At 40.1% G+C, this 25,138-nt stretch overlaps 1 protein-coding gene across 2 annotated transcripts in view; it reads right to left on the reverse strand.

The window, feature by feature from the left end:
• Abcc2 (ATP binding cassette subfamily C member 2) overlaps window positions 1-23,185 on the reverse strand; it is an 84,233-nt gene extending 61,048 nt beyond the window's left edge. The window contains exons 1-3 of one of the 2 annotated variants that reach the window (XM_045156078.1): window positions 22,942-23,185; window positions 20,714-20,887; window positions 383-508 (exon numbers count right to left, since the gene is read on the reverse strand). In XM_045156078.1, the coding sequence (XP_045012013.1) occupies window positions 383-508; window positions 20,714-20,887; window positions 22,942-22,971 (330 nt within the window). In that variant the 5' untranslated portion in view covers window positions 22,972-23,185. The remainder of the gene's footprint in view (window positions 1-382; window positions 509-20,713; window positions 20,888-22,941) is intronic. The other variant, XM_012951524.2, reaches the window with a different exon arrangement.
• Window positions 23,186-25,138: the final 1,953 nt, after the last annotated feature.

Here is a 25,138-nt window from a genome sequence, read left to right on the forward strand (position 1 = left end):
CAATACTGAGATTATATACATGTACCATGCCTGGTGAGACATCAGTTTCTAGCATCAAACTTATACAGAATTCTAGATCCAGTGATCCATGCATTATCCCCCAGTCAACTTAAAATAATATTTATAACATTCAAAAATTCTTTTACATCATGAAACTTAGATCTCATTTGTGATCCTTAGTTGGCAAGACATAAGGAAATAAGAACAGAGAAGATTCCATAAACTAGAATTAAAAATAAGAATAAAAAGCTAAAATTTATTCTATCTTTTTATAACTAAGCTCTGTTTCTCTGAAAATCCTTGTAAAAGACAGATGAAAATACAGTTATCTGTCTATAGAGAAAAAGGAGATAAGTAGAATAGAAGTGGTGATGGCCCTTACCCACGTGCACAGGTAGAGGATTGGATTGGTATACTTAATAGGAGGGACTGAGGCTTGTCCAGAATTTTCTGTGAACACAAGGGCCAGCTCTATGGCCGGTAAAATAAGAAGAAACCCAACGAGCACCTAGAAGAGAAAAATAAAAGGGGCATGTCATTGTTTTCAAGTCTCAGAACAGAATGGTTTCTAGTAATGTGTAGGAAGACTCATATACATTGACTCAGATAACACAAATAAATATTTCTGAAGTATATAGCTGGATGTGGTGGCACACGTCTTTAATCCCAGCACTTCGGAGGCAGAGGTAGAAGGATCATCATGAGCTCGAGGCCACCCTGAGACTACATAGTGAATTTCAGGTCAGCCTGAGCTAGAGTGAAACCCTAACTTGAAAAACCAAAAATAAATATATTTATAATAAATTAATAAACTGTATAAATATATATTAACTCAAGTATATAACACTATATTGCATGCATTTCATAAGCAACTATGAGATTTTGTGGGAGAAACACAAAGTTTAGATAGAGGTGGAAACCATATTTGCCTTTAGAGAAATTAGGAAGTAAAATAGAGAAAGCTAGAAATAAGGTACCCACTGTAGCAGCTACTTTCTGATTGCTGGGACAAAACACCTGACCAGAAGCAGCTGATGGGAGGAAAGGTTTATTTTAGCTTGCGGTCTCAAGGGGAAGCTTCATCCCAGAGGGAAAGTATCACATGAGCAAGACAGCAGGGGAATAGGGAATAGTCAGTGTGAGCTGGCTAGCTAACACTCAGTAGGGCTACACTAATAAAGCCCAAAGTCCACCCTCAGCCACACACCTCCTCTAGCAAGGCTCCAGCTCCATCAGCTGGGAACTGAGTATGAGGCGTAATCACAAACCTCTGGGGCTATAGGCAATACTTTCAAACTTTCATACCCACCCTTGAGGATGACTAGGTAGAGATGATATTAACTAGCTGACCATGGAAAAGGCCTTGCCACAGTTCTACATATATTAAACTGAAAGAACTTTTTAGAAATACATTGAGCACTGGAAAGGGCTAAGCAGGCTGCTGGGAACTTCTGTGAACTGCACAATCTGCCATCCAGGCAAAATGTAGCCACCAGGGTGATGGTGGCATGACTGTTACGGGGGAAACCAATTGCTCTCTGATAGGATTTGAGGCCCACTCCTTGGGTGCAAATTTGTGTCTGGTACTGAAAATCTAGTCAAAAGCTTAAGAATAACAAGGTCATGAGCACTACAGGGGAAACTACTTACCATTGTTTGGCCGGATGGTTATGTTGTACCCATCAAATCACCCTCTACTTATGTTTATGTCCATCGAGTAGCACTGCTCTCACTGTTGGTAAGAAAAGCTTTTTTTTCAGAAGGCAAACTCATCAAAGTGCTGAGAAGTGACACCAAATGCTCAGCACGAAATAAGACTATCACAACTGCCAAGGCTCAGGGAGCATTGTAAAAGAGGTGGCAGAAAGAATATGAGAGCCAGAGGATGGACGTAAATTCTTTGGCACACTGTCTTATGCACACAAAGCAGCATTGGATTTATGACTGTGATCATAGCAACTGTATTGGTCTCATCAATATATTGCCATGCATGATGGAAGAAGGCAAAAAAAAAAAAGAGCCACTATCAAACTAGAAGATAGACTAGTTGGAAAGTACTGAGTGTCCCAAAATTTTATGAATAACAATAATAGTTACACATACAGGCAATGTATCATGACCCAATATCATAGGATTTTGCTATTTATATATATTTTTATTTGGTATATGTAAGGTGTGTGTGGGCTACTTCTTGAGCTAAGCAAGCCTTTAAACATTACAGTACATTCCCACCTCTCCATTATTTTAAAAAATATTTTATCTTATTTTATTTTTCAAGAAAGAGGGAGAGAGAGAGAAAGAAATAAAGAAGTAGATACAGAGAGAGACTAGGCATTCCAGGGCCTCTAGACACTGCAAACAAATTCCGAACACATGCACCACTTTGTGCATCTGGCTTTATGTTGGTACTGGGGAATCAAATTCAGATCCTTAGGTTTAGCAGGCAAGCGCCTTAACTGCTGAGCCATCTCTCCCACCCTTCTCCATTATTTTTGTGTGTCTTCTTAAATGTACACATACACCAACATTTTTTAACTAAGAAAACACATGCAGATTTGCATAAGAAGTTGACTCTACCCTTGTTTTTAAAAATGAGCAAATAATATGCACAGACAATTTACAAATGAAGATACAGATTTAACAGATTAAAAATCAACTGAATTAGAATTCATAGAAATACAAAGTAAAGCACTGAGATGCCTTTTGCAAATAAAATAGCAAAGGTTGAGAGTATTATACATAATGTCATAACAGTGTGAAGATTCAAACTTTGACACACTTTTGGAGCTGACAAAACCTTAGACTGTAAAAATTATTCAGCATGGTGTTTTAAGGTTTAAACTGCTCAGATACTTTAATACATTAATTCTACTTTTAAGACTTCTTACACTACCTACACAAGACCATCATAATAGGAGGAAAAGATCATGACATCAAAATAAAAGAGAAACTGAGAAGAGGAGGGAGAATGCAGTTTCAAAGGGGAAAGTGGGGGGAGGAGGGCATTGCCATGGGATATTGTTTATAATCATGGAAGTTGTTAATAAAAAATAATAATAATAAATAAAAAGAATTCTAGCTGGGCATGGTGGAGCACGCCTTTAATCCCAGCACTCGGGAGGCAGAGGTAAAAGGATCACTGTGAGTTCGAGGCCATCTTGAGACTATATAGTGAACCCCAGGTCAGCCTGAGCTACAGTGAAACCCTACCTTCAAAAACAAAAACAAACAAACAAAAAAACAAAAAAAAAATAATTCTAGAGCTGGGGAGATGACTCAGTGGTTAAAGGAGCTTGCTTGCCAAGGCTGATGGCTGGAGTTTGGTTCCCCAGTCCACGTGAGCCATAACCACAAAGTAGCACATGCATCTGAAGATCATTTACAGTGGCAGGAGGCCCTGGTGTACCCATACGCACTGCCCTCTCTCCTCGCAAATAAATTAAAAAAGTTTAATCTATTCTAAAGAAATAATCTGAGTTTCAGGAAAACCCTTATGACCAAGAGTGTCAAATGTTAGTAAAATGGTGTAGAATTTTAAAAACTTGAAATGACCCAATAGTAATAAAGGATTTTATTGGGAAGAATTAACATTGCAAGAGTTGTTAAAATAAATTATGGTATACTATACTAAAGCATGCACTATAAGGAAGTATTAATACTTGTTAAAATTATTTTAGAAGCTGAGCATGGTGGCACATGTCTTTAACCTCAGCACTTGGGAGGCAGAGGTAGGATAATCTCTATGAGTTCAAGGCTACCCTGAGACTACATAGTAAATTCCAGGCAAGCCTGGGCTAGAGCAAGACACTTCCCCCAAAAAACAAAAAAAAAGTTATTATAGCAATGATTTCACTGAGAAATGCTTTTTATATTATTTTCTGTGAAAAGTAGGCTATATTATATTTACTATAGGACAAATTTATATTTTTTAAATATCCATAGGAAAAAAAAATAGGAAATTCCACTTCAAAATGCCACATTCAGTTTTTGTTTGTTTGTTTCTTTTCAAGGTAGGGTCTCACTCTAGCCCAGACTTTTCACTTATAATAATATAAAATGCATTTTTAGTGTAATTAGTTCCAAACATGAATTTGACAGCTATTAAGAGTTCATCTCTAAGCCGGGCATGGTGGCTCATGCCTTTAATCCCAGCACTCAGGAGGCAGAGGTAGGAGGATCACCGTGAGTTCGAGGTCACCCTGAGACTCCATAGTGAATTCCAGGTCAGTCTGGGTGAGAGTGAAAAAAAAAAAAAAAAGGGCTGGAGAGATGGCTTTGCGGTTAAGTGCTTGCCTGTGAAGCCTAAGGACCCAGGTTCGAGGCTTGGTTCCCCAGGTCCCACTTTAGCCAGATGCACAAGGGGGCGCACGCGTCTGGAGTTCGGTTGCAGAGGCTGGAAGCCCTGGTGTGCCCATTCTCTCTCTCTCTCTCTACCTGTCTTTCTCTCTGTGTCTGTTGCTCTCAAATAAATAAATAAATAAAAATTTTAAAAAAAAGAGTTCATCTCACTGATGTAGTAGCCTGGCAGCTTTTTGTAAATCACTCTTGTAACGTTAACTTCTTCCACTAAAATCTCCTATTACTTCTGGAGATTCCCCAGGGCCCACATAAGCCAGTTGCACAGAGTGGCACATGCAGCTGGAGTCCATTTGCAGTGGCAGGCAGCCCTGGCGCACCCATTCTCTCTGTCTCATTTCTCTACCTCTCTCTGCTTGCCAGTAAATAAATAAAAATTCTTCACCATTAAAAAAGACACCCTAGGGACTTCCGGTTAAGATGGCGGCATAGGTACCATGCCAAAGCAGCCTAGGGGGGAAAAAGACCAAAAACCTCAGCAAAATACACACTATTACTAAAAAGTGAGGTGTATAGGAAATTGAAGCGGCAGCAGAGAAGTAGAAGAGTTCCAGAGCATCCAGAGCCTGCACAGGTGGGAAAAGCGGCTCCAGCAGCTCGGCCAACCGCCGGGGCCACGGCGCACCAGAAAGCCACCAGACTCGGCTTGAGCCGCAGGAAAAGCCAGGTGCGGGAGCTTTCCCTCACACTGCGCTCTCCGCAACTCGGGAATCGTGAGGGGAGAGCGGCAGCGAGCAATGGAGGAGCAGACCGTGAGGTAGAAGAACACGTGGAGCAGCGAGAGAACCAGAGCAGCTGCGGCTCCCTCCCCTCCCCCACCGCCTGAGCCCAGCTCTGGCGAACAGAGCAGCGGCCCGGGACCCGGCCACGCCAACTTGGGCTGATAGCAGGACCCAAGCAGGAGCAGAATTCGGCAGCAACATCAGCGGCTCCAGCACCGGTAACAGCGGCCCCAGCAGCAGCAGACCCAGGAGTGGCAGCAGCGACAGACTCGGCAGCAGCAGCTTCAGGGCGAGCAGCGGCAGTGGACATAGCAGCAGCAGCTTCAGCAGCAGTGGTGGCTCCAGCAGTGGCAGCTACAGCAGCAGCAGAGGCAGCAGCAGTGGCTCAGTTTGCCCCGCAGGAAAAGCCAGTGCCCAGCTCCAGAAATCAGAACAGCAGCCCGACGACCCAGGCAGCAACTTGACTGAGACCTAAATCATCCAAGGTAACTGGGATTGCACCAGGGAAGGGTCTCACTTGGTCACAAGCTGACTTGGATCCCTCAACAGACCAGAAATCTTAACCTCTTTGTTGATAGAGGATCTGGTCGTTATAATAACTACTCTTGCATACATACTTGGGGCTGTTTTTGATTGAATGTGTACAGTGTTTAGTTAAATTTTAGAATCTACCTGTATTTTATTCCACTCAGCCTGCTTGAATACTCCTATAGCAGGGAAACTCAACCCCTAAGAACATCTTTGTAGATACTCTGAGAGTCTTAAGAGCCACACCTAACACCTTAAGGTCCTACCCTGAAAATATATTACATCAAATCAATTGATACAGCTAAGAATACACAGCTAGCTAGAAAATCCAAGCATTAACTTAATCCAAGATGCAAAAATATATACATTATAACACAAGAAACACTAAAAAGCAAGACGATATAAATCCACCTAAAAGTATTAATGCATCAGAAATGTCTGTCCTCCAGTGAGAAAGAGTTAGAGGAAATGCCTGAGAAAGAGTTCAAAAGAATAATTATAAATATGTTCAAAGAGGTCAAAGAACACATGAAAACAATCAAAGAAGAAATCAAAGAGGAAATCAAAGAGGAAATCAAAGGAATCAAAGAAGAGGCAGGACACCAATTTAATGAAATAAAGCAGGCAATACAAGACATAAATAGGGAAATAGAAATAATAAAGGAAAACCAGTCAGAATTACTAGCAATGAAGAACACAGTTAATGAAATAAAAAACTCTGTAGAAAATCTCACCAGTAGGATGGATGAGGGAGAGGACAGAATATCTAAGCTAGAAGACCAGGTGGCAGATCTAATACAGTCCAACAAAGAGAACGACAAACTGATAGAAAAGTATGAGTGGGAATTTCAAGATATTCGGGACACTATGAAAAGATCAAATATAAGAATTCAGGCCATAGTAGAAGGAGAAGAATTCCACTCCAAAGGCATAGTAGGTGTCTTCAATAAAATCATAGAAGAAAACTTTCCCCAAATGGGGAAAGGGGTGCCAATGCAGATACAGGAAGTCTTTAGAACCCCAGCCAGACAAAACCTGGAAAGAACCTCTCCTCATCATATTCTAATCAAACTACCAAACACACAAACCATGGAAAAAATATTGAAAGCAGTTAGAGAGAAAAATCAAGTTACCTACAAAGGCAAGCCCATCAGGATTACAGCAGATTATTCAACACAAACTTTAAAAGCCAGAAGGGCACAGAGTGATGTATTCCAAGTTCTGAAAGATAACAACTGTCAACCAAGGTTACTTTATCCTGCAAAGCTATCCATTCAAATAGATGGAGAAATAAGGACATTCCATGACAAAAGCAGGTTAAAGGAGTATTTGAAGACAAAACCAGGTCTACAGAAAATACTTGATAGAATCCTCCATGCTGAACAAAAGGAAAAGCACACATATAAGGAACCTAGAAAAAACAAGCTATACTCAAATACCAGTTAACAGAAGAGAGCACAGGTAGAACCAGAAACACACACACACAAAAAAAATGGCAAACATAAATACACACCTTTCAATAATATCTCTTAATATCAATGGCCTCAATGCCCCAACGAAAAGACATAGATTTGCAGACTGGCTTAAAAAGCAGGATCCTACAATTTGTTGTCTCCAAGAAACTCACCTTTCTACAAAGGATAGACATTATCTTAGGGTGAAAGGTTGGAAGACGGTGTTTCAAGCAAATGGGCCTAGAAAACAAGCAGGGGTTGCTATCCTAATATCAGACAGGGTAGACTTTAGTCCGACGTTAGTCAAGAAAGATAAGGAAGGTCACTTTATATTGATTAAGGGCACACTCCAACAGGAGGACATTACAATCCTAAACATATATGCACCTAACATGGGGGCTCCCAAATTCGTCAAACAAACACTATTAGAACTAAGGTCACAGATAACACCAAACACAGTGGTAGTGGGTGACTTTAACACCCCACTCTCATCAATTGACAGGTCATCCAGGGAAAGAATAAACAGAGAAGCATCTGGACTAAATGAGGTCATAGAAGGAATGGACCTAACAGATATATACAGGACATTTCATCCAAAGGCTGCAGAATATACATTCTTTTCAGCAGCACATGGAACATTTTCTAAAATAGACCATATATTAGGACACAAAGCAAATCTTAACAAATTCAGGAAAATTGAAATAATTCCTTGCATTCTATCTGACCACAATGGAATTAAACTACAAATCAGTAGCAAGAAAGGCTATAGAGCATACACAAAATCATGGAAACTAAACAATACACTACTAAATGATGAGTGGGTCAATGAAGAAATCAAAAAGGAAATCAAAAATTTATAGAGTCAAATGATAATGAGAACACAACATACCAAAATCTCTGGGACACAATGAAGGCAGTTCTAAGAGGTAAATTTATAGCCTTAAGTGCCTATATTAAGAAATTAGAAAGGTCGCAAGTAAACGACCTAATGCTTCGCCTTAAAGCCTTGGAAAAAGAAGAACAAGGCAAACCAAAAATCAGTAGATGGGAAGAAATAATAAAGATTAGGGCAGAAATTAATGAAATAGAAACAAAAAGAACAATCCAAAGAATTAATGAAACAAAGAGTTGGTTCTTTGAAAGGATAAACAAGATTGATAAATCCTTAGCAAATCTGACCAAAAGATAGAGAGAAGAGACACAAATTAATAAAATCAGAGATGAACAAGATATCATCACAACAGATTCCAGAGAAATTCAAAAAATCATAGGGACATACTATAAAAGCATATACTCCACAAAGTATGAAAATCTGAAAGAAATGGATGATTTCCTTGATCTATATGACCTACCTAAATTAAATCAAAATGAGATTAATCACTTAAATAGACCTATAACAAACATGGAGATCCGAACAGTTATTAATAATCTCCCAACTAAAAAAAGCCAGGCCCGGATGGATTCACTGCTGAATTTTACCAGACTTTTAAGGAAGAGCTAACACCATTGCTTCTTAAGCTTTTCCAGGAAATAGAAAAAGAAGGAATTCTACCAAACTCCTTCTATGAGGCCAGCATCACCCTGATACCAAAACCAGGCAAAGATAGAACAAAAAAAGAAAATTACAGACCAATCTCCCTCATGAACATAGATGCAAAAATTCTCAACAAAATATTGGCAAACAGAATACAAGAGTATATCAAAAAGATCATTCACCCTGACCAAGTAGGCTTTATCCCAGAGATGCAGGGATGGTTCAACATACGCAAATCTATAAATGTAATACATTACATAAACGGGTTGAAGGACAAAAATCACATGATCATCTCATTAGACGCAGAGAAAGCATTTGACAAAATCCAACATCCCTTCATGATAAAAGTCCTACAGGGACTGGGAATAGAAGGAACATATCTCAATATAATAAAGGCTATTTATGACAAGCCTACAGCCAACATATTACTAAATGGGGAAAAACTGGAAGCTTTTCCACTAAAATCAGGAACAAGACAAGGGTGTCCACTGTCCCCACTTTTATTTAATATAGTTTTGGAAGTCTTAGCCATAGCAATAAGGCAAGAGACACACATAAAAGGGATACAAATTGGAAAGGAAGAAATCAAGTTATCATTATTTGCAGATGACATGATTCTATACATAAAGGACCCTAAAGACTCTACTAGCAAGCTGTTAGAGCTGATCAAAACCTACAGCAATGTAGCAGGATGCAAAATAAATACACAGATCAGTACTCTTCATATATGCTAACAACAAACACACAGAGGATGAAATCAGAGAATCACTCCCATTCACAATTGCATCAAAAAAAATAAAATACCTTGGAATAAACCTAACCAAGGTAGTAAAGAATCTATACAATGAGAACTTTAAAACACTCAAGCGAGAAATTGCAGAAGACACTAGAAAGTGGAGAAACATCCCTTGTTCCTGGATTGGAAGAATCAATATTGTGAAAATGGCAATCTTACCTAAAGCAATCTACACATTTAATGCAATCCCTATCAAAATTCCTAAGGCTTTCTTCATGGAAATAGAAAAAACAATCCAAAAATTCATTTGGAATCACAAAAAACCTCGAATATCTAAAATAATACTGAGCAACAAAAATAAGGCTGGTGGTATCACCATACCTGATTTTAACCTACACTACAGAGCCATAGTAACAAAAACAGACATGTAGATCAGTGGAACAGAATAGAGGACCCAGATGTAAGCCCAAGTAGCTATAGCCACCTGATATTCGATAAAAATGCCAAAAATACTCATTGGAGAAGAGACAGCCTCTTCAGCAAATGGTGTTTTGAAAACTGGACATATATCTGCAGAAGGATGAAAATAGATTCTTCTCTCTCGCCATGCACAAGAATTAAGTCCAAATGGATTAAAGACCTTAACATCAGACCGGAAACTTTGAAACTGATAGAGGAAAAAGTAGGGGAAACCCTTCAACATATTGGTCTTGGCAAAGACTTTCTGAATACAACCCCAATTGCTCAGGCAATAAAACCACAGATTAACCACTGGGACCTAATGAAATTACAAAGATTTTGCACCACAAAGGACACAGTGAAAAAAGCAAAGAGGCAACCTACAGAATGGGAAAAAAACTTCGCCAGCTATATATCTGATAGAGGATTAATATCTAGGATATACAAAGAACTCAAAAAGTTAAATAATAAGGAATCAAACAAGCCAATCAAAAAATGGGCTATGGAGCTAAATAGAGAGTTCTCAAAGGAAGAAATACGAATGGCATATAAGCATCTAAAAAAATAGTTCTACGTCACTAGTCATCAGGGAAATGCAGATTAAAACTACATTGAGATTCCATCTCACTCCTGTCAGATTGGCCACCATCATGAAAACAAATGATCATAAATGTTGGCGGGGATGTGGAAAAAAAGGAACCCTTCTGCACTGCTGGTGGGAATGCAATCTGGTCCAGCCATTGTGGAAAACAGTGTGGAGGTTCCTAAAACAGCTAGAGATTGATCTACCATATGACCCAGCTATAGCACTCCTAGGCATATATCCAAAGGACTCATCTCATTTCCTAGAAGTACATGCTCAACCATGTTTATTGCTACTCAATTTATAATAGCTGGGAAATGGAACCAGCCTAGATGTCCCTCAACAGATGAGTGGATAATGAAGATGTGGCACATTTATACAATGGAGTTCTACTCAGCGGTAAAGAAAAATGAAGTTATGAAATTTGCAGAAAAATGGATGGACCTGGAAAGGATTATACTAAGTGAGGCAACCCAGGCCCAGAAAGCCAAGCGCCACATGTTCTCTCTCATATGTGGATCCTAGCTACAGATGACTGGGCTTCTGCATGAGAATGAAAATACTTAGTAGCAGAGGCCAGTAAGTTAAAAAGGAGACATAAAGGGTAGAGAAAGGAAGGGAGGAGGATACTTAATAGGTTGATATTGTATATATGTAATTACAATGATTGTAATGGGGAGGTAATATGATGGAGAATGGAATTTCAAAGGGGAAAGTGTGGGGGTGGGGAGGGAGGGAATTACCATGGGATATATTTTATAATCATGGAAAATGTTAATAAAAATTTTAAAAAAATATAAAAAAAAATAAAAATGATTTGTATTTTCTGTTTTTTCAAGGTAGGGTCTCACTCTAGCTCAGGCTGACCTTTAATTCACTCTGTAGTCTCAGGGTGGCCTCAGACTCATAGTGATCCTCCTACCTCTGCCTTCCAAGTGCTGGGACTAAAGGCGTGCACCACCATGCCCAGCTAAAATTGCTTAAATAAAGGAGAAAAGGTTGAAGTTTAGAGAAATATGTAACTACAAAAGAATATTAAATAAATTAGGAAAGATAGTACTGTCTCATTTATTTTTGCTCCTTTCCTGAATGTGAGCAGAATAAAATACTGTTTTTTACTTTTTGATTTTTCAAGGTAAGGTTTCACTCTAGCCCAGGCTAACCTGGAATTCACTATGTAGTCTCAGGATGGCCTTGAACTCATGGCAATCCTCCTACCTCTGCCTCCCAAGTGTTTGATTAAAGGTGTGTGCCACCAAAAAAAAAAAAAAAAAGACACCCTAACAATTAGTATTCTTATAAAGATTTGCCTGAAATTCAGATTATTTCCTTAGAATAGATTCTCGGAAGTAGAATCAGTACATAAAAGTGTCTGGGTAGCTTAAAGCTTTGAAGTTCAATGGAAAATTTTTACAACCTTGGAAGGTTTTGTCAGCTTAAATGCTCACCAAAAGTGTGTTAAAGCACATAACCTTACACGCTTGTAAGCACTGAGTACAGCTCTTGCACCATTGTTGATTTCTTATGTGAAATGGGATCTCGTTGTCAGTGCATGGGATTACAGACGTGTGCTCCACCGCACGCCTGGCTCTACATGAGTGCTGGGCACCCTAACTCTAGTCATCAGGTTTGTGTAGCAAGCACTTTTTTTTTCCAGGTAGGGTCTCGCTCTAGCTCAGGCTGACCTGGAATTCGCTATGTAGTCTTATGGTGACCTTGAACTCATGGTGATCTTCCTACCTCTGCCTCCCGAGTGTTGGGATTAAGGCATGCACCACCACGCCTGGCTCTGGATTTTTAATTTTTATTTATTTATTTAAGAGAGAGACAGAGAATGGATGTGCTAGGGCCTCCAGCCACTGAAAATGAACTCCATATATATGCACCCTTTGTGTATCTGACTTACGTGGGTCCTGGGGAATCAAACCTGGGTCTTTTGGCTTTGCAGACAAGCTCCTTAACAGCCAAGCCATCTCTCTAGCCCAGCAAGCATTTTTAACCACTGAGTAATTTCTCCAGTAAGCTCATTGTGGTTTTGATTTAAACTTCCCTAAGGATTAATGATGTTGCACATATTTTCATATGCTCATTGCCACTTGCCTGTTCAAACCTATGGCCCATTTTTTAGAATTATTTTCATTTATGTATTTGAGAGCAACAGACAGAGAGAGAAAGAGGCAGAGAGAGAGAGAGAATGGGCACACCAGGGCCTCCAGCCACTGCAAACAAACTCTAGAAGGGTGCACCCCCTGTGCATCTGGCTAATGTGGGTCCTGGGGAATGGAGCCTCGAACCAGGATACTTAGGCTTCACAGCTATGGCCCATTTTTAAAAAATTATTTATTTATTTACAAAGCAGAGAGACAGAGAGAGAGAGATAATGAGTGAGCCAGGGTTTCTAGTCCTAGGGGTGTAACGACTGCTGATTTCTGCCTAAATGCATATATTATGTTCATCAAACTACCCAGTAAGCACTTCTCTTAATGTTCATACACATATATTAACGCTGCTCTCACTTTTGGATAGAGAAGCTCCTCTTTTCAGAAGGTAGTGACCTCTGGGATGACTCAAAAGGCACGTGGTGCTGAGAAGAAGTGACAGAGGAGTACTCAGCATTGAAACATCTCTATCACACCTTCCAAGGCTCAGGGTCCATTGTGGAAGAGGTGGCGGAAAGAATGTAAGAGCCAAAGGAAGGATAGGACTGCTTACAACATGCTCCTCCAGACATAAAATGGCTTGGCTCTCCATGACCTTGCAGTGCCTAGCACTACCTATAGAATACCATCATAACAGGAGGAAAATATGACATCAAAATAAAAGAAAGACAATTTGAGAGGGGTAGAGAACATGGTAGAGAGGGGAATTGCAAAGGGGAAAGTGGCGGGGGGGAGGGAATTATCATGGTTTATTGTCTATAATTATGGAAGTGGTCCATAAAAATGTATTGAATATAATCAATCAATTTAATATATAATTTATGTTCTATAAATCTATTTACAATACAATGAGTTTTAGTGTATCCATAGAATTATGTGTGTAATTCCAGAATAATTTATTACTCCAAAAGAAACCCTATACCCATTGAGCAGGAACTCTCCTTACACTGCTTCCCACCTCCTAAAGGTACTCTCACCTCCCAGTAACACCAGTCAATCACCAAGACCTTACTACAGGGGACTTTGAGGGTACATTCAAGATCCAAGATGCAGCAGAGAAGATAGGAAACAGAACAGAAATTGGAAGCTTAATGAGATTCCATGTTCAGAGCTGGAACAGTTATGTCAGCCACTACCCCCTCAAACCCACTCCATCACTGACAACTGTACCAATCTCCTCCACCCCCTGCTCAGCAAGGCAAGGCAACAACTCTGTAAAGAATGAGAATGCTTTTCTGAGGAGGACTGGGCAGACAGTGCAATGCCAGGCTTCACATCAGAGAAAAACCAACTGTAGAAGCCAACTTAAATAATGGAAGCCAATCCAATCATCTATTTTAATTAAAACTTTTATTATTAATTCCAAACAGAACTAGAAATCACTAGACTAGAAATCAAAGAGGAAAGATGAGACAATTAAACAAAAAGAAAATACAAAAAAAGATTTTTTTAAAAAAATTATTTATTTCCTAGAGAGAGAGTGTGTGTGAAAGTGAGAAAGGGGGGAAGGCAGATAGATAGAGAGAGAAAGGGCATGCCAGGGCCTCTAGCCACTGCAAATGAACTCCAGACACATGGGTTATCTTGTGCATCTGACTTGCATGGGTCCTGGGGAATTGAACCTAGATCCTTTGGCTTTGCAGGCAAGTGCTTTAACTGCTAAGCCATCTCTCCATCCCAGAAATATTTTTTTTTTCAAGGAGAAAGGGGAAGAGAAATTGAAGGGGAAAATGAGTTCAGAGAATTCAATATCTACCTAAAAGAAGTTCTGGGGAGACAGAATGTCAAAGTTGAAATAACAGAAATGAATGAGTAATAGAGATGAGACGTGAGTCTTTAGGGTGAGAGACCCAAGAATGGGAAAAGATCTATAATGTCAGTGTCTCATGACATTTCAGGACATACACTAATGAGCTTTGCGGGAGGATAACTGGAATGAAAATCCTTAGTAGTACAGAATGCTGGGAACAGTGCATCAACATCTTCAAAGATAAAAATTTTGAAGTTTGCCGGGTGTGGTGGCATATGCCTTTAATCCCAGCACTTGGGAGGCAGAGGTAGAAGGATTGCCTCACTGTGAGTTCAAGGCCAGTTTGAACTAGAGTGAGACCCTACCTCAGAAAACAAACAAAATTGAAGCTAGAATTTTATGAGACAGTGAACATTTTTAGGAAGGAAGGACTTAGAGACTTTATTTGTTGTTACTCCTGAAATTTTTATTTGAAGATGTTCTGCAAAGAGGATCCAGGAAATGGGAGAACACTGCTACCCCAATGTTTCACAAAGGAGCATCAGGAAGTTAAAATTCATGGCAGAGGGGCCTGGAGAGATGGCTTAGCCATTAGAGAACTTGCCTGCAAAGCCAAAGGATCCTGGTTTGACTCTCCAGGACCCACGTAAGCCAGATGCACAAGGGGGTGCTTGCATCTGGAATTCGTTTAGAGTGGCTGGAGGCCCTGGCATGCCCATTCTCTCCCTCCCTTCTTCTCTCTCTCTCTCTCTTTCTCCTTCTGCTTCTTTCTCCCTCTCAAATAAATAAGTAAAAATATATTAAAAATCTATGGCAGAGTATGTTTAGGCATAAAGGTAATAAGCAGAGAAGAGTTGAAAAAAACCATTCAGAACAAAACACTAAAAAATTAGAAGAAACTGCAAACAGGCATAGCCGTTGGCTGCAGAACTGGCACAGTTATGCCAGTCACTGCTTTTTCTTCCCACTCCATCACAGCTTCTATTTCTTTGTCAGAAATAGATCTTTTTGGACTTGATTAATCAGAAATATAGATTTTGGCACATTCTTTGCAGATATGGAGGTAATCATAAAAAGGATGAAGTTCTACATGATGGGAATGGGAAGTAAGATGGGGAAGAGACTTTGATTTCGATTGATACTTTTTTTTATCTAGTTGTTTTTAAGACTGGAAGGAAACATCAAAAGTAATTGGGGGCTAGAGAGATGGCTTAGCAGTTAAGGTGCTCACCTACAAAGCTAACAGACCCAGGTTCAATTCCTCAGGACCCATGTAAGCCAGATGCAAAAGGTGGTACATGCGTCTAGAGTTCATTTGCAGCAGCTGGAGGCCCTGGTGCACCCATTCTCTCTCAAATAAATAAATAAGTAACTGGAATACATCAGAGTGATATAATTATCAGTGGATTTAATTTTCTTCCTATTTATCTGGAGCTAGCAAACTTTCTATAGTAACCACATATTACATTATGGGAAACATGCACACACTTCTAGCTATTAGGAACAGGCAAATATTGTGGTTGTTTAATGATTAATATGCACTCTTTGACCTTGATCTTTTATTGGCATTCAATCAGAGTTTACTCAATTCAGTTGTACATTGGGAAATACAATTTCAATGGTGTTGAAGAAGGAATATTATTCAGCCACATTTAATGCCTCTACATCTCTGCAAGGTCCTCTTTCCTCCAGTGCTTTTTTAAAAAAAAAAATTATTTATTAGAGAGAATGAGAATGGGTGCACCAGGATCTTTAGCTACTGCAAATGAACTCCAGATGTATGTGCCACCATGTGCATCTGGATTATGTGGGTTCTGGAGAATTGAACCTGGTTCCTTAGGCTTCACAGACAAGGGCCTTAACCACTAAGCCCTCTCTACAGACCCTCAAATACTTTTTAAAAATTTTTATTTATTTATTTGAGAGAGAAAAAGGCAGGTAGAGAAAGATAGAGAGAGAGAGAATGAGTGTGCTAGGGCCCCCAGCCACAAAAAAATGAACTCCAGACACATGTGCCACCTTGTGCTTCTGGCTTACATAGGTCCTTGGCTTTGCAGGCAAGCACCATCTCTCCAGAACTCCAGTGCTTTTTGAATGACAAGGAACTCTGGTTAAATATTCTACCCATTGTTGAGGGTGTCTACTTATACCACTTTGCTAGCAGACAAAAGGTCTGGCTTCAGCTTCAATATTTTCAACATCAAGTCTATTTTTGCTACCCCTCATTCTGACTTTAGCACTTCTGCAGCAACCTTTATCCATTTTAAAATTCAGTGTACTGGGGCCTGGTGAAATGGTTTAGCGATGAAGGTGTTTGCCTGTGAAGCCTAAGGACCCTGGTTCAATTCCCCAGGACCCACATAAGCCAGATGCACAGGGGGGTGCATGTGTCTGGAGTTCATTTGCAGTGGCTAGAAGCCCTGGTGCACCCATTCTCTCTCTCTACGTGCCTCTCTCTGTCTCTCTCAAATAAATAAATAAATAAAAATAAAATTAAAGGAAAAATTTCACGGTACCTTCTTTAAAAAATTTCAAGCCGGGCATGGTGGCACATGCCTTTAATCCCAGCACTCGGGAGGCAGAGGTAGGAGGATTGCTATGAGTTCGAGGCCACCGAGACTCCATAGTGAATTCCAGGTCAGCCTGGGCTAGAGTGAGACGCTACCTCGAAAAACCAAAAAAAAAAAAAAAAAATCAGTTTACTGAATTACCTACTGTGTTCTGTAGTCCTTCACTAAGAAGCACCTTTAAACAAACAAGGCCACTGGGGACTCAGTGACACATCAGTCTAGATAAGATAAATACCACACCAGTGACAAAGGATTACCACATATCCATCAGAGGAGTCAGAGAAAAGAAACAGATCAATGGCAAGTAGAAGAGAGAAGAAGCTGAGATATAAAATCAAAGCTGAGCCAAGAAGGGTCTCACAGAAGAAGGGAAGTTTTACTTCATGATGAATTGTGCTTCTGTTAGTGCAGTGGAGAAGCCAACTATTTTTTTTAAAAGTTAAGAAGACTTAAATCTATGCCTGTCATCTTTGATATAGAGGCCAAACGACTCAAATATGAATTATAAACAGGTCTGGATTAGGGTGGGTAGATTTATTAACTACAGGGGGAAAAGAGTTTCTTTTGCTCTGCTTTTCTTCTCTACAGAGAGTCATGCTTTCAAATAAAACATAATGTTTCAATAGAATGTTAACTATCTATATCCAAACAATTGAATAAAAAAGAATGAAATATATACTACAAGATGAATCTTAAAAACATTAGGCTAAGAGACATGAATCATAAAAAATTATATATTGCATGACTCCTTTCACACGAAATGTCTAGAACAGGAATCTCTAGAGACAGAAAGCAGATTTGTGGTTGTTTAGGAGTAAGGAAGGAGGACAGACAGAGGCTAAAGGATTTCTTTTTAAAGGACTGAAAGCATTCTAAAAGTTGACTGTGGTGATGGTCACATGTCTGTGAATATAATAAAAACTGAATTGTATTTAACTGGGAAAACTGTACAGCATCTATCTCAAAAAGTGTTTTTAGGGCCAGGCATGGTGGTGCATACCTTTAATCCCAGCATTTAGGAGGCAGAGGTAGGAGGATCATTGTGAATTGGAGGCCAGCCTACATAGTGGATTCCAGCCTGAGCTAGAGTGAGACCCTACCTTGAAAACACACACACACACACACAGTGTTTTTAGGGCTGTGGAAATGGTTGTATAGTTAAAGGCACTTCCTTGTAAAGCCTGATGGTCCAGGTTTAATTCCCCACATAAAGCCAGAAACCACATAAAGCCAGATGCACAAAGTGGCCCAGCACCTGCAGTTCATTTGCAGTGGCTGGAGGCCATGACATGCCCATGCACTTGCTCTCTCTATCTCTCTCACAAATAAATAAATAAAAATACTTTCTTAAAAACTATGTTTATTTATTTGTTTGTAAGAGAGACAGAGAGATGGGAAATTGCACCTGGGCTGGCAAAGTTTACAAGAAAGCAGCTTTTACTGCTGAGTCATCTCCCCAGGCTCTTCATTTTTCCAGGTGGGTTCTCACTCTAGCCCAGGCAGACCTGGAATTCACTATATAGTCTCAAGGCGGCCTCAAACTCATGGCAATCCTCCTACCTCTGCCCCCAGATGCTGAGATTAAAGGCCTGAGCCACCATGCCTCCTGCTGGCTTCTTCTTCTTCTTCTTCTTCTTTTTTTTTTTTGAGACAGGGTCTCACTCTAATCCAGGCTGACCTGGAACTCGGTCTGTAGCAGCCCAGGTTGTCCTTGAACTGAAGAGGATCCTCCTACTTCAGCCTCCTAAGTGCCGGGACTGAAGACATGCACCACCACCCAGGCCCCTTTCTTCACTTTTATGTTCCAGGTTACTGCATGTCATAAGCATGTAAGCTTACCACATAAGGGAAACTAATTTGCCTTTCAAAAGAAATCTAACAATTAGGACAGATAGAAGAATCCAGTGAAAGAAGCACATGGATTTGATAAGGACCCCTCTGAAAGCTGGCACAGCTTGGTGAGAGCTCCTCCCTCATTCCTCCTGGGCTCCCCCTTACAGCCCACATCCTCTCTGATACTTCCCTGCTCAGGCTTGTCACTGGAGATGCTAATACTGCTTCCTGCCACTGTGAATGATCATCCTGGCTCACAGAATACTTTGGGAAAATGGAAAAAACCATTTCAGATCCAAGTTTCAGGGAATGAGTTGGATCACCCTCATGGAACAGAAAGTGCATCGCATACTTCATTTTCACCTTGGTAGGTGACAACTGAATTACAGTCTCCTGATTTACTAGAGCAAAGAAAAACTGGTGTTCACTTCTCAAATGCAGAAAAGATAAGATCAATTTGATTCTTCCTTTGTTATTAGGGAGCCATAAGAATTAAGAGTCACGGGCTGGAGAGATGGCTTAGTGGTTAAGCGCTTGCCTGTGAAGCCTAAGGATCCCGGTTTGAGGCTCGGTTCCCCAGGTCCCACGTTAGCTAGATGCACAAGGGGGCGCACGTGTCTGGAGTTCGTTTGCAGTGGCTGGAAGCCCTGGCACGCCCATTCTCTCTCTCCCTCTATCTGTCTTTCTCTCTGTGTCTGTCGCTCTCAAATAAAAAAATAAAAGTTAAAAAAAAAAGATTTAAGAGTCACTATTCTTATGCAAAAATCAAAGCTACTTGCCTAAGAAATATGGCACGGAGGGATAGGATAGCTTCCAGTGAGTTGTTGGCCAGGGAAGTCCTTGATGCCCCCAAGACATTATAGGCCCTTGACTTCCCACCAGGAATAGATGGTAAGACCCTATTGCTGAAGACTTCACATACTTGGGCTGCAAGACCACTGAGAAATCCTGCTGAAACTGAGCTAATAACCTCCTCCATATAGACCAGCTGACAGAAAGCTGGAAAAAGCCATTCTGCATCCAGTTCAATGGAAGAGAGAGAAATCACCAGTGAAGATACTCAACAGTGGATACTGCAAGTCTTATATTTGGCCAGCCAGGCCAAATGAGCCAATGAATGCAATAGTGGCATGTCTGTCATGGTGGAAACCAACTGCCCTCTAATTGGACTGGAGGGCCACTCCATGAGAGGGAATACATCCCTGATACTGAAAACTTAAGACAGGGGTAGTCATGAGCGCTAGGGGTGTAACGTTTCCTGCTGTCTGGCTAAATGTATATACTACGTTTATCAAACTGCCCAGTAAGCACTTCTCTTAATATTTATACCCTTATATTGACACTACTCTCACTTTGGGTAGAGAATCTTCTCTTTTCAAATGGCAGTGACCTTGGGATGACTCAGAAGGCATCATGGTGCTGGAAAGAAGTGACAGGAGTACTCAGCACTGCAATATCTCTATTACACCCTCCAAGGCTCAGGGTCTATTTTAGAAGAGGTGGCAGAAAGAATATAAGAACCAAAGGAAGGGTAGGACTTCTACAATGTGCTTCCCCCAGACACAAAATGGTCTGGATATCCATGACCTCACAGTGGCTGACACTACCTACACAAGACCATCATAATAGGAGGAAAACATGATGACATCAAAATAAAACAGAGGCTGATTGAGAGGGGGTGGGATATGATGGAGAATGGAGTTTCAAAGGGGAAATGGGAGGAGGGAGAGCATTACTATGAGATACATGGGATTTTCTTTTCATTTTTCAAAATTGGCATTTTTTCATGGAAATTTTTTATTATCATGGAAGTTGTTAATAAAAAAAAAATTGAAAAGGAGAAAGAAAAAAGAAATATGGCAAGGGACAGGGAGATATATGTAGGAGCCCAGAACATGAGTCTATCTGTGACAGTAGCATCTTTCAAAGCTGGTTGTAGAATGAGACTAAGGCATTAACCACCAAGAAAATGCCTCTGTTGTGCACAATATTTCAAAATTAGGATTTGAAAATACTGGGGTTACTGTACCTGCTTAGCAAGGTAGAACTTGGTTACAGAAGATTTCTTGGTCCTGGATTTATATACATGGAGAAGCTGCCAAGGAGCCAAGAGCCAAAGAAAACACAAGGGAATCCAAGCAAGAACAGTTTGTTCAAAACACAGTGGCAAGTCCACCTCAGGTCTGTCCAGGAATGAGGAATTCTAGGAAACAATAAGGAAGGTTTGTCAGATATATGCATTGTTTAAAAAGACAAGTCATTCCTTAAACATACTCTACATGCTTTCCAACACTTTTAATTCAACTTCATATCGATACCCAGCCTTACCTCTCAGCTATCTGCATTTTCTTGTTCATGATTAACACAAATTTGCTGCTTAACAACATTTGATGATTATCTGGCCTACCTAACCTCTATAAACTTATCTCCTTGCATTTTTTTATTTTTATTTTTTTTGAGGTAAGGTCTCATTTTAGCCCAGGCCACCTGTTATTCACTATGTAGTCTCAGGGTGGCCTTGAACTCATGGCAATCCTCCTACCTCTACCTCCTGAGTTCTGGAATTAAAGGCGTGTGCCACTATACCCGGCTTCTTCTTGCAATTTTTAGTGAATCTCTATTCTTGCTATTCTAAGTAAAACTCATAACATTTGCCAAGTTGTAGGAAGAAGAGGGACTGTTCCTTGGTCCACAGGGGATAATAGTTCCCCAATTATAAATTTGTCATTTAGTTTCTAGCAGTAGCTGAAAGGTCAGATATCCTCACATACAGGCAACCAGGCAGTCAGAAACCTTGAAATACTTGGTAATATTATGACATTTAACTTACATTGGCTTAGAAGGCTTATATCAAACCCAAGAAGGCTTGGCAAACTTCAGCACAGGAATGACAATGACACTATTCAACAGAAAACTTACTCCCAGCAAGTTTTACACCAACTTTGCACACTACAATAAATCAAAGTGTCCTGTGAGGTGGGATGGGGGCATCAGTCCCTGTATCTCCGTCATGTGAGCATAGATTTTCCTTTTTCTATAAATTCATATAACTATTGGTACAGACTTTACAGGAAGGATTAAATTATCTGATAATATGATTAGTCAGGTCATTTAAAAAAAAATTTTTATTTATATATGTGAGAGTGCGAGACACAGAGAGAAAGACAGATAGAGGGAGAGAGAGAGAATGGGCGCGCCAGGGCTTCCAGCCTCTGCAAACGAACTCCAGACGCGTGCGCCCCCTTGTGCATCTGGCTAACGTGGGACCTGGGGAACCGAGCCTCGAACCAGGGTCCTTAGGCTTCACAGGCAAGTGCTTAACCGCTAAGCCATCTCTCCAGCCCAGGTCATTTTTTTAAAGGAAATTCTCAAGAGATGGCCTGCCAAGATAGTGGGGGCTAAGTAAGCCCTGCCTTCTAGTGGTGGTCGTGCACTGGCCTTGAGGGTCTTGGGGCTCAAGTTCTTCCTGGCATACCAAGGGCTACTCTGCTATTTCATTCCTGCTCTTCTTATTACTGTATAAAGTTACCAAACTGAAATCCAGAGACTCATGTAAGAGATCTGATTTTTGTTAGTCATCCAGGTGATGCCCATGCTAGGAATTTGCAGACATCATTCTCATTCTCAGTTCCACCAGACCAGTTGGTAATGTTGATTGCCCTCTCCCTTGAAAGTCTCTGCTGCCTGGGGTTCACAGTCCAAATACCTGATCCTTCCTTCAAGGGTACTTCCTCCTCCCCTCCACTAGCAGTGCTGCCCAGGGCTCATTGTGCACAAACTATTTCAGCATTCACAGTGACCAATTTTGCATCACTGTTTTTAAGTTCATCATTAAGTGCCCAAAATGTCCAGCCCTTCTAAAACATATTATCACCATTTCAACATCAAAACCTCCCAAGAGGACTGTCATGAACTTTCTTTTCCTGCTACTTTACAAAGTGTACAATACCAATTCCGATTCCTAATACTGAAGACATTGCACGCTTTCTCTGATCGAAGACAATCGTGAAGGTGGTTAGCCCAAGAAAAAAGTCTAGGGCACAATAAACATGTTAGGGCATACTGGGGCACAATCAATATACTAAAGATTAAATTATTTTTTCCCAGATGGTATATCTTATGGAGACATTAATTTTTTATAGGTCACCTGCCATTATAACTTCTCTGGTTCTTACTGGTGGCCACTCTAACATAAACACCTACTTCTTAATTGAGTTGAAGAAGCATAGAAAAATGAGACTAAGTGTAATATCTCACCCAAAAAGTAGAGTTGCAGAACTTCTCCATAATGCTTCCTAGAGTACTTCTGGAAGAGGAATTTACTATGATTGTGCTGTTTCTTCTTTACTCTTTTCCAGTGTACTAGTTCCCATTCTGATGTTCCAATTAAAGGCAGGCTCTCTGAACTTTCATCCCAATAACTTAATAGTTAACCTTGCTGGGTGCGTGCTTAGGTCATATCACTGAATAGACTTGTGACAGGATCTTCAGAGATAACAAAACCGTTTCCAAAGCCCTCCAAGTTTCTGAGGCGTGGCCATATACTGAAGGATCCAATGTTAACTGTCAGCACAGTGCGCCAGTAAATCAGGAGTGCAATATACCTTCATTCTCTCAGAATAATGACTTAAAAACATCAGGAGAGCAACATGCAGCTCAGCATGGAAGAAGCTCACTTGAGTTCTGTTAACAATTTATAGAACTGTGAAATATTCACTTCTATGGATTTTTTTTTATTGTTGTTTTTCAAGGTAGAGTCTCACCTAACCCAGGCTGACCTGGAATTCACTATGTAGTCTCAGGGTTGCCGTGAACTCAAAGCGATCATCCTACCTCTGACCTCTGAGTGCCGGGGTTAAAGGCGTGAGCCACCATGCCCGACTTGGATTTTTTTTTTCATTTTTTTTTACATTTTTATTAACATTTTCCGTGATTATAAAAAAAAATCTCATGGTAATTCCCTCTCCCCCCCCCCCAACACTTTCCCCTTTGAAATTCCATTCTCCACCAACTTGGATTTTTAATTAAGATAATGCAATATAAAATATGGTTAAAAACAGTGCAAATAAATGACAAAGATACAGAAAAAGAAATGAAATACCTTGGAATAACGTTAACCAAGGAAGTAAAAGATCTATACAACAAAAATATAAAAACTCTCAAAAAAGAAATTGAGGAGCACTTGAGAAGATGGAAAGACCTCCCATGCTCCTGGATAGGCAGAATTAACATTGTGAAGATGACAAACCTACCAAAGGCAATATATAGATTTAATGCAATTCCAATTAAAATCCCTACAGTGTTCTTCACAGAGATAGAAAAAATGATCTCAAATTTCATATAGAAAGGCAGAAGGCCTCGCATATCCAAACATATCCTCAGCAAAAGAAATACCTCTGGTGGCATCACCATACCTGATCTAAAGCTATACTACAAAGCCATAGTAATAAAAACAGCATGGTACTGGCATAAAAACAGGAGTATAGACCAATGGAATAGACTTGAGGACCCGGATTTTGGGTCAAGCAACTATAGCTACTTGATATTCAACAAAGGCCTGAACAATATAGGCTGGAAAAAAGATAGCATCTTCAACAAATGGTGCTGGACAAACTGGATAACCACATGCAGGAAACTAAAACTTGATCCACACATTTCACCATGCACTACACTCAAATCCAAATGGATCAAAGACCTCAACATAAGACCAGAAACTCGAATACTACTGGAAGAAAATTTAGGAAGTACTTTCCATGATATAGGAATGGAAAAAGACTTCCTGAACAAAACCCCAGTGGCTCAAGTTCTTAAACAGTCACTCAACCAATGGGATCATATGAAGCTGAAGAGTTTCTTTACAGACAAGCATATAATAAGCACAGCCAATAGAATACCCACAGAATGGGAGAAAATATTTGCAGGTTATCCAACTGATAGAGGCCTTATCTCTAGAATTTACAAATAACTCAAAAGTCTAAACAATAAGAAGACAAATACCCCACTCACAAAATGGGGTGCAGAGTTGAACAGACAATTCACAGAGGAAGATATACAAATGGCAAACACACACTTAAGAAAATGTTCATCTCCCTAATCATCAGAGAAATGCAAATTAAAACAACTATGAGATTCCACCTTACCCCAATAAGGATAGCTAACATCAAAAAATCAAATGAAAATAAATGCTGGTGAGGATGTGGAGAAGCAGGGACACTCATTCACTGTTGGTGGGAATGCAGGATGGTACAACCACTTTGGAAAGCAATATGGAGACTCCTGAAAAAGCTGACTATAGAAATACCAACAGACCCAGTTATACCCTTACTGGGCATCTACCCTAAAACCTTCAAACCACAGGCCAGAGAGATTTGCTCAACCATGTTTGTAGCGGCTCAATTCATAATAGCTAAAAGCTAGAATCAACCCAGATGTCCATCATTAGAAGAATGGATAA

This window comes from Jaculus jaculus, chromosome 1 (genome assembly GCF_020740685.1).
Source record: "Jaculus jaculus isolate mJacJac1 chromosome 1, mJacJac1.mat.Y.cur, whole genome shotgun sequence".
Taxonomy (NCBI): Eukaryota; Metazoa; Chordata; class Mammalia; order Rodentia; family Dipodidae; genus Jaculus; species Jaculus jaculus.